The following is a 15,619-nucleotide window of genomic DNA, read 5'->3' as shown; positions in this document are numbered from 1 at the left end:
TTCTTTGGAATGCCCCTTTTAAAGCTGCCGTCTAATAACAACTACAGCAACTATCTCACAGTCTCCATGTTAGCGTCTCGGGAAACACTTCAAAGGGAAAACATTTGAGTCAAACTGGCTCTGCATGAGCTCGCTATCAGAATGTGTGCATGTTAAACTGAGAGTCGAGGAGCTGAAAATAGTATTCTTACAATGATAATGTGTTGTGGTGGTTATAACCACTGAGAGTGAAAGCGCTGCAGCATCTGAGCCTTTAGATGACTTGACAACTTGCCTGTGTGGTGTACATAAAAGAGCCCAAGACCAGAAGAAACTTTGTAGTGTTTTGTTACAGTAAGGACAGTAATGAGTGCTGACAAATTTTATTCAAGTACAGGAACAGTTCTTTTTTTTTTAAAGAAGACATCAAAAGTCACAGTAATAGCAAAAGTATATTTTTTTCGCAGTATAAAACTGCAGATTATAAAAGCCATGTCTAATATGACTCTTAATTTCTGTCTCATTATTCATCACATTTCGTTTCCAATACAAAGTTTCCCTTTTTCTTATGTTTTTAGGCAAAGTGACTCACACTCTCTCCATTAACACAAAAAAGTAAGTAAGTAAGTAAAAGATTACACAAGCACATATAACCATACAGGACCTAATTTTAAATATTTTATGATTTTTTTTTATTCATAACTATCTTATTTTTTTTTTATTGTTTTAACTTGTGTGCTCTCTTGTTTTTGTGTTTTTTTGTTTTATGTTCTGTTTTTCCTCTGTGCCCTTTAAGAGAACAGTTAAAGTGATTGATTGATAAAGAAAAATGAAACACATAAAAAAGGTTTGGAATAGAACGTCATCTTGAAAACTAAACAAGGGGTAAAAACGCTTTTTTCTCAAATGATTTGAAAGCAACAATTTACCTCAGAGTGTAGTTACTTTAATGTAATTGTAATGGCATGATCTGTGTTCTTAAGCGCTTTTAAGCTTAGAAATAAAGTTCAGGTAAAAACCAGTGATTTTTAAACTATACTCAAAAAAGGAGAAACTTAAAAAAAACCCTTCTGTACCTTTCTTACTGTCAACTAATCCCATGAAAGGACCTAAACCAACAATGCATTAGTCTTTCCAACAATGCACCAAGCTGACTGATTTCTACTGAAGATGTAAAACTTTAAAAAATGGTTCATTAATATATAGTTTGTAAATAAGCAACTAAGGAACTACAAACAACAGCAACTGGGCATTGTATTTTTTAGCAAACATTACTCAAACTAGTAAATAGTGTATTTGTTGAGTACGATTTTTTTAGCAGCATATTAAAATTAATTTGGTACTTTAGTGATTATTTACAGCAGTAGGATGGTGTATGTTGAAATGACTTAGTGGTTGTGTTGATAGTAATGAATAAATATGTCACCCAGTGCAACAGTGTGGCTCACTGGTGTGTCCTTTTAATAGTTTTTGGACAACCATAAAGCTTTATGGCACAGAGCGATAAGATATATCGGGCCTACACAGACAATACTCCTTAGTAAAATCAATTCGTTGTTGGTTTTGGTCTTTTCATGAGATCTGCTGATGATAACAACAATATAGAATACCACCAGACTTATCCATTAAGTAATACTGTAAAAATAATCAAAAAAATTAGTGACAATCCAAAAACCTGCTTGGTTAAAAGATGCAGCTACTTACTTTACACTCTGTTTTCACACGTAATATCATAAGACCATACGAGACTACATTTTGCACATGACAGCGAGAAAGTGAGCAGACATGTTTCACTTCTGCTTTCTCCCAGTAGTTTATGCTTTATTGTCCGAGCCAACAGTCATATCTGAAAAACAGTCAAAGCAATGTGGTGGTGCTTGATCAACCGGGAACAGCTCGACTTTTGAATCACATGTTGAATGTGGTGTCATGTTCGACAGAAGAAATGACTAAACTGACTGACCAGCTGGGTTACACGTCAGACACAGCCTGACAGGAGGACACTACAGCCTTACATATTCTTAGATTAGTGATAATTAAATTGTCTGTTCTTTCTTTTTTTTTTTCTAAAGCACTTTGAGCTGTATTTTGTTGTGTACGAAAGGCACTATATGAATAAAGTTTAGTATAAAAATAATAATTAGGATGATTACTTTTATCATAATGAGTACTACAAATGCCTTAAAACTACAACGCCTTTTACTATATCGATTGAAAATGTAAACCTAATTTGGCAGAGAATTCTAAATTGTTCAGATTTAAACTTAAATAAATTAAAACAAAAACACAAAGACTATCATGAAAATTTTTAAAATAAAATTGTGGAAAAAAGGCCACTATTTTCTTTAAAGATAACATTTTAATTGTGATTGTTTAATCTTCCAGACAAATTAATAATTTTTCATATAAATACAAGAAAGTTTGAAGTTTTGGTGCACACACACACACACACACATATATCACATATATATATACACACGCACACACATATATATCTATATGTATATAGATATATATGTGTAAGTGATGCATGAGTGACATAATTATGGCGTGGAGTGAGAGAGCAGGATCTGGCAGAATAATAAGATACAAGAGAAAGAACAATTTATGATTAAGATTTATGAAGGTGGATACTCAGAATCCTAAAGAAACGTGTCTGTATAATGTGACATTTGTTCATAGACAATGAACAAGCAATTGTCAGCTCAAAATCATTTAAATCTGTTAAAAAACATCACACCTGCATTTTTGAAACAGTAGATAATACAAAAAACATCTAACCTTAGCAAAGGGAGGTGTTTATGGTCAGGGAGTATAATGACAGTTACCAGTTTAACATTTTTAGGGTAAAATTGTGAAAGTGCATGCATCTGTATGTCAGTAAAATGATTCTGAATGGCCTTGTTCAAGTGTAAATTACAGTGTGAGGTCAGATAAACAGAAGGGGCTGAAAAAAGACGAGCTCCTGACAGGTAAAAATTTTTAAAAAGTCAACAGATATTACTCCTATAATTAGGTCTACAGTTAGGTAAAGGATAAAAGTATTTTCCTTCAGAATAATGTGGTAACTAGTGACTTCCAAAATCTAAAAGTGGCAAATCAAAGACAACTGGGCTGGATTTCTTCTTATCCAAAAAGCTTCTTTAGTGAAATTTTTTGGATGAGAAAAGAGAAAGTCACAGTAATAACAAAAGTACATTTTTGTACGGTGTAAAACCCCAGATTATAAAAGCCATGTCAAATATGACTCTTAATTTCTGTCTTATTTTTCATCACATTTTGTTTCCAATACACAGTCTCTCTTTTTCTCATGTTTTTAAGCAGAGTGACTCACACTCTGTCCATTAATTCAGTTTCATTATAGAAGAGCTAAGTCAAGTTGTCTTTGACTTCTCAAGATTTCTGGTGGCATGCATGGCTAACAATCTTCACCAAATGATCTGAAATATCACCACCCACATTCATCAGTTTGCTGGCCAAAATGGCTGCCTGACAAAAGCTGATGCCAGATATGACAGCCAAGGCAAAAAAAATTACCAAGATTCAACAAGACTGGGGTTATTTTTCTGGACTACGAATGTGATGATGGAATAATTACATGTTAAAGGTACGGTGTGTTTAGGTAGGTAAAAAAATCAAGATCAAGGGACCGTCTGCTGTTTCCACACAGAAAAACATTTTTGATGGATGATACCAAAGCCTGAATCAAGATGGAGAGTTATGTAAAGATGCACCTATAGTAAATAAGATTGGCTGAACAAAGGTGAAGACAAAACGCAGGTAGATTTCAGCATTTTGTTGTTGAGTGATTGGAGATGAAAGGGATTTCGCCAAAGCAGCACCAAACGTTTTCATTAGAAAGATGAAATAGAAGCGTGTTTGCCAAGTTACATTAAATGTCACACCTGCGTTCCTGATGTGTCAGCTGTTGAGTACAGCTGAATATTTGGCCCTTCCCTCTTCTTAGTCCCTGCTGGGCACTGTACTGTTCATAAATGATTTCAATTCCTCATAACTAAGAAATTAAATAAAATATAGAAAATAGCAAGGAAAATCACTCTTTGGTTGAACTGGTCAAAACTGGTAGACACATGCAACTGGTCACAACACAGACATTGCTGTGTTTTAAGGGCTCACAAGCCAAAAAGGTTGGCAACTGGAGATCTAAACTTGCTAAAACATGGTGACTATTTCTAGAAAAAGCTACATATTTTCATTGAAAATTGCATTTGAACTTTTTTGGCTGGATTTTTTGACGTAACAAAAAATGAGCCAAAACATTAACTTTTCAAGTTGTACAACAATGTGACTAAATCTTTAAATAAAATACTATTGCTGGTTTTTCACCTAAGTTAAGTTCTACTACTGACCCAGTTCTTAGATCAGCTCTCCTTACTTCACCTCTACTTTAATACTCTGAATTTCTGTCAACAGGTACAAAACCATATTGATCCACATTGTGTTGAGAACAGTGATGCGGGAAATCAGTTTGAGCCAAAAAATGACATCACTGATGAGGTAACCCCTACCTGTGACGAGCTGACGAATGATATGAGGAATGAGGTAGGTTGTGTGTGTATAAGTTTGTGTGTGTGTGTGTGTGTGTGTGTGTGTGTCTGTCTCAGTGGAAAAGTAGTCAGAATTCAGGTGAGATGGTGTGAGAAAGGTTATGTGAAACAGCCAGCTGTTTGCAATGGGTTTGTTAGTGTGTGTAAGGGGTTAGAAGCAGGTGGCTCAGTCTGTCATTAAGGGCTGAGTCACTTTGTTAGCATCATCATGGACACACACACACACACACACACACACACACACACACACACACACACACACACACACACACACACACACACACACACACACACACACACACACACACACAAAGTGTCTAGACCAGAGTAGGAGAGCGTGTCTGCAGGTAAAGGGGGATTTCCAGACGGAGCAGTCAGGAGATGGCCTGAGGTCCGACTGGAATATCTAATCAAATCTGAGAAAAGACTTCTGTTCATCTCCTGTTTCTGTTTTTCTTCACACTATTATTTTGCTCTCAACTTGTTTCTACCCCCATTTTCTCCTTTTTCTGTATTTAAGTACTTTCTTACTTTTGTCATTATCACTACTGTCAAATATCCTTTGATTATCTCATTCAAACTCAGAAGATAGCTGTGAGTTCTCTCACACTACGGAGTTACTATATGCTGCTGACCTCTGTCTGCATTCTGATTTATCTTATCTTTTTTCTTTTTGTTGTCAGCACCTTTTGTTGTGTTCTGTTGTATTCTATATCTAGTGTACATCTATTTGCAATCTGTTGTAATTCCTGAGGAGCGACTTTTGATTCAAAATCTAATAAGCATTTTGAAATGCATGTGTTGCTTAGCATGATGGTATGTAAATCAATAAACACAACTGGTCCCTAAAACCGCACTGTTCATAACACAGAATAACATGAAAATGTTGGGTGGTAAAGCAGCAAACAAATGAGTTAGGGTTTCTTGTACCCCTTTCTTAAAAGAAGTGAGCATAACGTGTGCTGGGCCCATTCATATGGAACTCTGGCTCTTACTGTATCAGATACTCCAGTCGGCAGTGTCAGACACTACATACATTTACTAATAAACCACAGAATTACCTTGAATAGTCAACATGTCCTTGAATAGTCAACATGTTCCTTCTCTATTGCTCTCTCTCTTTGGTTTAGTGACATGTAGACGTTCGTATCACTGAATTCATTTCTATTCCTGAGAGAAATGTCAGTTCATCAAAGCCAGAAAGTGTAGAACCTGTGTCCAACCCTGGTTGAGAGGAGAGGTATGGCAGAGGGTCCACCGACGGGCGCTGACCCAATGTGGGTCACGGCATCGGCCTAGGTGCGATAGTAGAGCCTCAACATTAGATATGAGGTGCTAGAGAAAAGGCGACGGTTACTTTAACATTAATGGGGTTTACCCTCATAGGAGCATGATTGTGCTCTATAAATTTCATGGCAAAGCTCGTGGAGTGAGCTCCGAAAGGGTTTAGTCTCATGGATGTAAAAATACAACTGGAGATGGTGTTTCAAGATGGTTCCCATTCATCCCAATTAAAGTCCTCCTGGTTTGCTTCCTCCATGTGCAGCCCACAACACATGTACATTAGTGTCTCTTTTCCTGAACCCACTGGTCCGTACCAAAGACTACACTGAGATGATGTCACACAACCAACAAATAAACAGGACATATTATTAGATTTTGGTAAACTTTTGTAATATTAAATCTTTGTGGTTTTAAAATCCACAATATGAAGTGAATGATTGACCTTGTCTGCCCTTTGATGTGTCTTTTCAATAGTTTTACACTTGTAGCAGTAAATGGTAAATGAACTGCAGTCACATAACAGTTCAGTACCAACCAATTTGCTTCTCATTTACCTTTTAACATTTTCACATATCAGTGGCTGTGGAGCCACCATGCAAGGCAATGGCCCGGTTATCTGGTTCACTGCCTTGCTAAAGGACACTTCAACATGTGGACACGACCAACCGGACCATTAACCTGCTCTACCTTCTGACCCACAGCAGCTTGTGAAAGATAGAGGGTTGATCACTAAATAAATTGTCAGCGAGGCTGAAGCTGCTACAACATATCCATCTCTCTTAATACACGTCTGGTTAGTCAGCTGAATGTATTCAGAAAATTCCATTACGATCTGCCTCTTCTATTTTGAAATTTCTATTTGCCAGTGACAATGATTTTGGCTTGTGATGCGAGTCAAAACATGATGAGGTCGCCAAACTTATGGGGAATCATCCTCTGGGGATCGTGAATACATTCAACAAATACAACAATAGGCGGCCAGTAGCTGAGATAACTTGCACTGGAGCAAAGTGTGAGACGGACAGATGGACACCGTCGCCCTTTAAGCCCCGCCTCAAAAATCCTAGTGTTTGAATGTCGGGGTGTGTTTGTTTGTGACTTCCAAACAGAGAACTGTGTGTGTTTGTATGTACAGTGCTTGCCAAGGAGAACCTTGTGTGTGCTGCTGCGCTGGCTTGTACGATTGTCACCCTAATTGTTTCCATCTTTGTTAGGTGTGTGTCTGTGTGTGTTTGTTTGTGTGTGTGTGTGTGTGTGTATGGCTGGTGGTCCCTTCAGAGGAGCAGGCGACTTCAGAGCAGCCGTGGGACTGCCACAGGCTGACAGAGTCAGTGCTGCCACTTCACACAGTGTGCGTGCCTGAATGTGTGTGTGTGTGTGTGTCCATGTGTGAGGGGAGGGGAGGAGAGATCAACAAATACTGCATGTGTGTGCAAGAGAGAGAGGATACGAAATAGAAAGAGAGAGAAAACAAGAACATGAATATATTGCACTTGTTATATTACATCTCTACTACTTGTCTGGTAAAATGAGGCAACACGTGTGTGTTTGTGTTGCATCTGTGTGACAAGTGCTGCGTTGACAGAACAGACAGATCGCAGTGTGTATGTGGACGCATTTCAGCAACAACGCAGCAGCTGTGTAGGGTATGTCTGTGTTTATTCGTGCGTGTATATGTGTGTGTGTAATTCAGTTTTTCAACAAGAATGTTCTGTACCTACAGTACAGGCATGTACTGTAGGTACACAGACCTCTGTCTTTTGTGTGTGTGTGCGGGTGTGTGTGTGTGTTCTTACCTGTCTTCTGGCTCATGTCTGTGGGCAGGTGTGGAGGACTCGGGCTGAAGTGGTCGTTGCTGTAGGGCAGGAGGGACGTCAGGGGGTGCATCCCGTGAGACTGCTGCACCACTGAAACTTTGTTGGACTGTTAACATGACAAAACGACACAAAATTAATTTTGGTAATAATTATTTTGTACAATTCTCTACATTCTTCACACTCACTGAATTCATGAGATATGGTGTTGCAAGTTCAACCATGTTACCATAAACACTCATGTTTAGGTAAACACATAAACACATGCAGTGGGTTTCACTGCATGTTCCTTTTTTTTGTTTTTTTTGTTTTACACCCATTCATTACGCTCACGTACTGCTGTGTAAACCTCCAAGTGCAGCAAATACAATCAAAATGGTGGTTCATATTTCAGACTGGAGGCACCTCTTGAAGATTTAAAGTTTACAACAGTCTGTTTGGGCGATAATTTTAATGTTCACTTTCAGAGGGACCCATTTCTCAGTGATTTAAGTGTTGTGCTAATTGTTATAGGTAACTCAAATAATGGGTACAATTATGAAAATGAGAGATATTCCAGGATGCAGGACTGATTACAATACCTGAATTAAATAAACTTCAATATTTTAGAATTTTGGCTGATTAATTAGTAAAGAGACTATTCAGAATGCAAGATTTATTAGAATAATTTATAGTTATTTTTTTTCAGAATCACGAAGAATCACAAATTCAGGAAAGGAAAACGTAAGAATAAAACTGTATTATTGCAGTTACTAAGGATGTTTGGCACCATATTTCAAGATTTCAAGGGCAGAGTCAGTCATTTAGCAAAGACCGCTGTACATGATCAAAGAACATGACAATAATGCATGTTTTCCTTTCGTTCATTTGCTTTAAGAAGATGTTACAACCATTCAGTCAGAGATGAACATGAAAGCATTTAGTAGAAAATCTCAATTCTCTCTCTTCCTCTCTTAATTAAATCGATGAGGTTTCAAGATGAAGGATTATACAAACACACTCAGAAGCCAATGTCAGGCTATTTTCTGCCTTTGTCTTCACTTGTGGGGCCATTTGCATTTGCTCACTGATATAAAAGTCCAACGGAACATACACACACATACAATAACGAGAGATATAAAATAAAGAAAGTTGGACATTTTAAACATGGTTGGAACAAACAGATGGGCTGTACTTTTGCTCCCTTTGGTTTTCAGTGGAGAAGGGAGCAGGAGAAGGAGGAGGAGGAGGACCATTTGATCGATAAGCCTTTGATGATCAAGTGAGGCTGCGTGCGGGCTTGTTTGCTTTCATGTGTCTGTTTACGAATGGCTTTCAATAACTTACGTGAAATCTAGTTATTGCTAATGCTCACAGTATGCTGGCCGACATACGATATGTCACAGCGGTTTGCAAAGTTGGAGGCAGCTAACCAGGCAGTCTTGGACAGAGTTACACTGCATATGTTTGAAACAGGCTGTGTGTGTGTGTGTGTGTGTGTGTGTGTGTGTGTGTGTGTGTGTGTGTGTGTGTGTGTGTGTGTGTGTGTGTGTGTGTGTGTGATAGAGTGGACTGGGCACTGTAATTGTTTCTGTGGGAGGTACGTATAAATATGCATCTTTCTGTGCGAGTGTGAATGTGTATTTGTGAGTGGGTGGATGTGTATGGATGGATACATTTGTGCGTTCGAACGACAGTGTGTGTGCAAGTGTGCGTCTGCACACTGTATTAAGTCTTCAAAAGATTCTGAGATTCTGATTTTTATGTATATGAATATTTCCAATAAAAGTGTTATTTAATCGTCATTTATTAATTTTGTACAGAGAGATGGACAAACCTGTGTGTGCGTGTGTGTTTGTTGGTCAATTTGCATGAGTGTGTGTGTGCGAAATGTGTAATATCAGCACTACAGAGGGGCAGATATGGTGCTACTTGCCGGGCATCCTGCTGAGTTACAAAGTGAATACCTTATCACTTAAAGGCAGAAATTCCTCACACTACACTTCACATTAACACACGCACATACACACACACACTTTCAACTGCTCCTTTCCTATCCATCAACATCTTAAACTCTCTCTCAATGGCCAAAGACACACACACACATACAAACGGTGAGGGTGGGAGTGGAGGTGCAGGGAAGGAGGTGGTGAGGTTTAGATGAGGTGGTCTGCATTCATAATAACCCGAAGAAGCAGAATCCGAGATGGAAGAGAAGCCTTGTGGTTTTAAGCGTATACCAAGAATATGACAGGATTATCCAATGGCCATGTTAAGGGATGAGGCAACAAAGGCAACAAAATCATCCCAGTGTCAACAGATCATTACCTATAAAAACAGTTACCCCCCTAATTCTTCATCATCATCATCATCATCATCATCATCATCACAAACTCACATCTTGTGGCTAATCCTGTGTTCATGTATTTGGGATGAAAGTTAACAATGGGAAAGAGTTCCTTCTTTACTACCCGAAAGTGTTCACTTCACTATCCAATTGAGGATGGTTGTATGAAAAAAGAAAGATTTAAGAATTAGTCTTACGAGGTTTACCAAAAAAAGCACACTTTAATGGTCCAAACAGAAAAGTATCCATTCAAATATAATTTTAATTATCTTGAATACTGATTTTGACTAACCTGAGGAATCTATGTCTTTTGCTTTTTTAGGCACAAATGTATTATTTAACACCAAGTGGGATGGATTGGCACTTTCACAAAAATTAGATTTGGATGTTGATGTTGGAGGGTATTTAAAAGTCTGAAACTTGTGATTTGGCAACCAAGACTATGACATGGATGCAGTGTGAGAATTGTTCCATCTGAGAGAGAAAACATTTATTCAAATTGAACATCTCAAATTTCCACCGACAGAACAATATGTCAGGGAAATTTGTTTAAAATGATGCACAACTAATTCCAGTGTTGTTCCTATGTAATGTGACTGTGCAGCAATTAGATTGCTGCCTTTTATTTGAATACATGGCTTAATGTGACTGTGGTGTAAGTTGTATTTCAGGTTAATTTTACCAATTAAAAAAAGAAAAAAAGGTACAAATTGCCAGAATTTAATCTAAAATGATATCTATTTTACTTCAAGTTCTCACTTTTCCCTCTTTGAGAGACCGGGCTGATTGTACTGTAAAACAGCATACTGGGAAAACATGGATGACTTTTATTCTCATCACTTAATACCTAAAATGACCAACAAGCCAAACTGCCACTTTTCTACCTGTGCTCCTTTAAGACTCCTGACTCTAAAGATACATGTACTCCTCCCTTTGGTTTTATGCCAGAAGTTTCCCTTTTGTTTGCCCCTTAATGACTCTTTTGCCTTCAGAGGATTTCAACTTGCAGACAACGTTTCGCTGCTGATAAACAACACAATCAAAGATTTTTCCTTAGTATCTGTTAACATAAAAGTCACGTAGCTGTGTCCCGGGGAAAGGAAATGATGCAATTTTCAGCAGTACCAATGACATTTTTCTGGGAAAATCCCAAAACTGGGCACTCACCAGCAGTGAGCGCCATCAGAATTCATGTGTAATGAGGTTACATGACATTAAAATTTGGCTGAGCCTTGAAAGCATCAGAGTCACACCCATAGTTAAAGCAAAGAATATTTATGGCTGCAACGAGAGTCAACAAATACCCAAATTAGTTTTCAAATGTTTTTCAAAAAAAGAATGTAGCTGCAAAAACATCAGTATTTGATAAGACATCCACAAAAGAGCAGATGTGAATACTACACACATACACACATACAGAATATACACAAGTGTGAAATATTACACACAAAGCACACTTGCTTAACACATCCTTCAATCACTGCATGTACATACACATGTACACACACCTATTCTGCTTCTTGACATATTCTGCACATATGGATGCAAACACACACACACACACACACACACACACACACACACACACACACACACACACACACACACACACACACACACACACACACACACACAGATGAGGGAAAAGTGTTCTCTCACCCTTTAATTTGCTGGAGTAGAGTTACCCACCCTTGCAGACTGACATAAATCGTCAGGGAATAACTTCATAGTACAAATCAAAAGTAAATATAGGGTTTTTAAATGTGACCGATTCAACCTTGATTTATTTATTTTTAATAGGAAAATAACATGCATGAAGGCCCATCTGCCAATAGGAAACACTGGTTGTGACTCAAGGCCAATACGTGCTCTTTCAGAAGTGTTGTTAGGACAGTCGAAATGGGGTTAAAATGTCTTTTCAGATGTTCAGACGGAGGATCTGTGTCACTCTATTTTTGTAAGTTTCTGAAACGAAAAATAAGGCATCCACACCTACTTTCTGCACTGATTGGCCAGGTAATCACCGGTGTGAAAATGGGCAGAGAAAATTCCACAAATTCCTTTCTCTCTACATTGTTATAATCCTGCTTCTGCCACGTCTGTAGTTACCGTTGCGTCGCTCTGAAAATCTGGATTTACCAGAGATATTACTGTGGCAAGGTTGAACGCCACTCTGAAGGGCAGCACACGCACATGGTGGCCCTGTTGCGAAGCATGGCGTCATCGATGCCCGTAGAACACATACTGTACACAATGCAGACACACGAAAAGCAGCATCGCCATACATGCATTGATGCTGAAAAATAAGAGGCATATCTTGGTGCATCAACACACATCTTGATGTAGCTGGTGGTGTTTAAATGTGTGTGTGCTGGCCTTCACAGACAACTTTACGGTTACTTTGGAGGGTGTCATTTTCAGCGGTGTTGTATTGGACTGTAATAATGTTTCTAAATTCTCTTCAAAATGTTTGTCGATTATCGAGTTATCTGCTGAGGAAGTCAATATGAGCACAGCATCTTGTTATGTAAATTCTGCTTTGGATGACTAGCATTGATCAGCCAGTGTATCATCCCCCTGTGTTTTCCTTTAGTGCCACTCTGGAGTGAATTTGGCACAATTCATGAAATACTCTCAAGTTATTGCTGTGACTTGTTAGACATCCTGAAAACCAAGCCATTCCGGTGATCAACAGTTGGTGGCGATAATGCACAAACAAACAATGCGCCAACAAAGGCAGTAAACAAGAAGATGTAAACGATGTATAATTTAATATATATATCTCTTTAAAAATCAGCTTTGCAAATGATTTAGGAAGAAAAAAATTAATCATGTTTGTCAGATCTCAAGGATACACACAGTGCATTTTATAGTCAAACACTGAATGTAAAAACTCCACAAGGCACCTTTCACTAAAGTTACACAATGTCTTTAATAATAAAAAAAAAATATTATAATTTTTGAAAATGATGTTGCATTTTGGTAATTGTTCGACACTTTCATATACTGGCTACATTTAGAGAGTCACAGTAAACTGTATATCACTGTACATACAATAATCATGCAAGCAGCCATACACATGAAGATGCCCACTGTCAAATGCCTACTGCAGCAGCGTTGAATAATAAATCTCCTGTTTGTTGATTTCATCAAAGATATAATTACTTCAAAGATGCGATTACTTTAAAAATTCCAATTAGATATCAACACCTTTTTAAGTGCGTCAGAAATCGTAAATGTAGCCCTCAGTCTCTCTGTAGTCTCAATTCACTTGAAAGGCCTTTCATTTATCAGCATATTGTTGCTGCCTTTTATCTCCACTCTATTTGAAAAGAAATCTGCTGCTGAATAAAAGAGTTAATGGGATCCCAGACATCACTTGTTTGTAATGATGCCCTCCACCTTGACCCTGACACACACACACTTGTAAGTCTGCATTTCACATACACATGCATGCAAAGAAACGCAGTTGCATGCTCATGAGTGCACACGAACACACACCATCATTTAGAGGACCTTAGGCTGATAAAACACCTTTAATGTATTCTTTAGTTTTCAGATGACACACTATGTAGATCCGTCTCTTCATATTTGAAGCGGAAATTAAAGCATCCTCTCTTTTGTCCAGCCCTCCCCCTCCCAAAGTGCTTTTGAGTCTAATGTCTTTAATCTCACATTTCACGGAGATGGCACATTAAAACACTCATTCACTCTCTTTCTTTCATAGTTGTCCTTGCCCTGCTATGGCAGAAAAAAAAAAAAAAAATTACAGACAGTCGCTAGGAATTAATGGTGCACTCACCTTGGCTCTCTGCAATCCTTTCAAGTAGCTGCAATCAAACCGCTTTGCAAGAAAGAGCTTTTTCACAAAGAGATCTGAGCAAGACTGCGTCACGTTTAGTCATCAAATGAATCAAAACTGCACTTAATAAACCGTCCTTCAAAGACAAATGAAAACAACAATTTATAAATCATTTTTTAGTTTGTGAATCAAACCGGATCTGTGAATCAACTATTACGACAAATTTGCCATCTGAACAATAAGAAACTGGTGGCTCCTTTAGGGATTGATTGCTTTAACTGTGGATCAACTTGGGAAACATTGTAAATTCATAGGCCAATCTAAGACTTGTGCTTTGATCAGTTTGGAGGAAGAAACTGTCGCTTGTTTTGTGTTGTTTAAATGTAAGGTTATTGACATTCTTCATATGGTGCTCTAAGTGCCATTTCTACTGTCTGCTATTTTTGAGCACTAAATTCAAAGAGACCATGAAAGCTACAATTGTTAAATGTTATTTTCTTTGTCAAAGTGGTGCATATCAAATGTCAAGGTAGTTGGAAGTGGATTTTCTTTTTTGCAAACCCTTCAGTGTCCTTTAAAAACACAAATACATTGCTCTAAATAAAATGTTGCTTCCTCTGAGAGGTCAGAGGGCAGAGTCAGCCTCTAGAGTGTTGAATAACCAAGCACGCACACATATATATATACATCATATACGAGTGTTGGGATTGTGGGTGAATAGGGGGGGAAAGAACGTCTGAGTCTAAAAGCGCGGCAAAATTCCCTACACCTGCATGCGGAGAGAAAACTGCAAAAAGAGAGAGTGGCAGAAACAAAGATAAAGAAATGCAGAAAGAGAAAGCTCGCATGTGAGTAAGAGGGGAATATGACGTGGCAACTCATCACAAAAAAAGTCTTAAGAATCTCAGAGCCTCTCATCCCATGGAAACTCTTAGCCTAGATCAGAATGATATTAGATTAGATTGGCATTAGATTCAACCTAGTCTGACTTTATCGACTTCCAGAAGGAGTTTAATGTATAGAAAGGGAAGGGCTGTGTGAAATACCTGAACTACTTCACATTTGGGTAAACCAATTTTGAAACTGCCCTGTATGACTAAGAAAACATTAATACGATTCTGAAAAGAAAAATGTTTCTGCCTTTGTTGAGAGGAAAAGGTTATACGGGATGTCATTTGACGATTTCCAAGGAAACCTCTTCAGTTTAGTTTGGAGACGCCACAAAAATACAGTATACATTTGAAAAATCTATGCAGAAAATACAGAACATTTAATTCAACAATCTAAGTAAGTCCTATGACCTTTAATGTCACGCTTTTATCCCTTGACAAAAAAAATGTCTGCTATTTTGCCCTTGTCAAAACTGCATTATGCCATTGATATGAACCACATTTCATAAATAATGATTTTACTCTCAATTATTGTCAAATATTTCAGCACATTCACTTGAGCATACATTAAAATTGAACTAGTTTCATACTGTAATTCCTCAACGGGACTATTGTTATGATTTTTTAAAATATCTCCTCTGCTGCTGCCCCTTTAATTTTCAATTTAATAAACACAATGTATCTCAGAGAATCCTAATAATTTCTACTGTTACAATATTTTTAAACATCAGCAGAAGTTGTAGAGATAACCCTTTGTTGTAAAAATTATCTTCATAAACAACTAAACTGCATTAGGAAATTTGCCTTGTAAGAAATGTAATGCTGCCTGGGTTGTGTTTTTTTCTTAAAACTGACATACACAGGAAAAGTATCTGCATACTATTCACTGCCAATTCGAAATGTTCATATGGAAAAGTTTTTATGTTTATGTCTAGACAACTCAAAGCACTTGGCTA

The 15,619-nt window shown here is 37.8% G+C and overlaps 1 protein-coding gene across 6 annotated transcripts in view; it reads right to left on the bottom strand.

Annotated features, from left to right (window-relative positions):
- Positions 1–15,619, bottom strand: part of tcf7 (transcription factor 7) — a 79,039-nt gene that overhangs the window by 22,350 nt on the left and 41,070 nt on the right. For all 6 annotated transcript variants that reach the window (XM_040151318.1, XM_040151312.1, XM_040151316.1 and 3 more), the window contains exon 4: positions 7,628–7,754. In XM_040151318.1, coding sequence (XP_040007252.1) covers positions 7,628–7,754 — 127 coding nt within the window. The remainder of the gene's footprint in view (positions 1–7,627; positions 7,755–15,619) is intronic.

The sequence above is a fragment of the Xiphias gladius genome, chromosome 17 (genome assembly GCF_016859285.1).
Source record: "Xiphias gladius isolate SHS-SW01 ecotype Sanya breed wild chromosome 17, ASM1685928v1, whole genome shotgun sequence".
NCBI lineage: Eukaryota > Metazoa > Chordata > Actinopteri > Istiophoriformes > Xiphiidae > Xiphias > Xiphias gladius.
The sequence above is the reverse complement of the archived record's forward strand: the minus strand, read 5'-3'. Positions and strand labels throughout refer to the sequence as shown.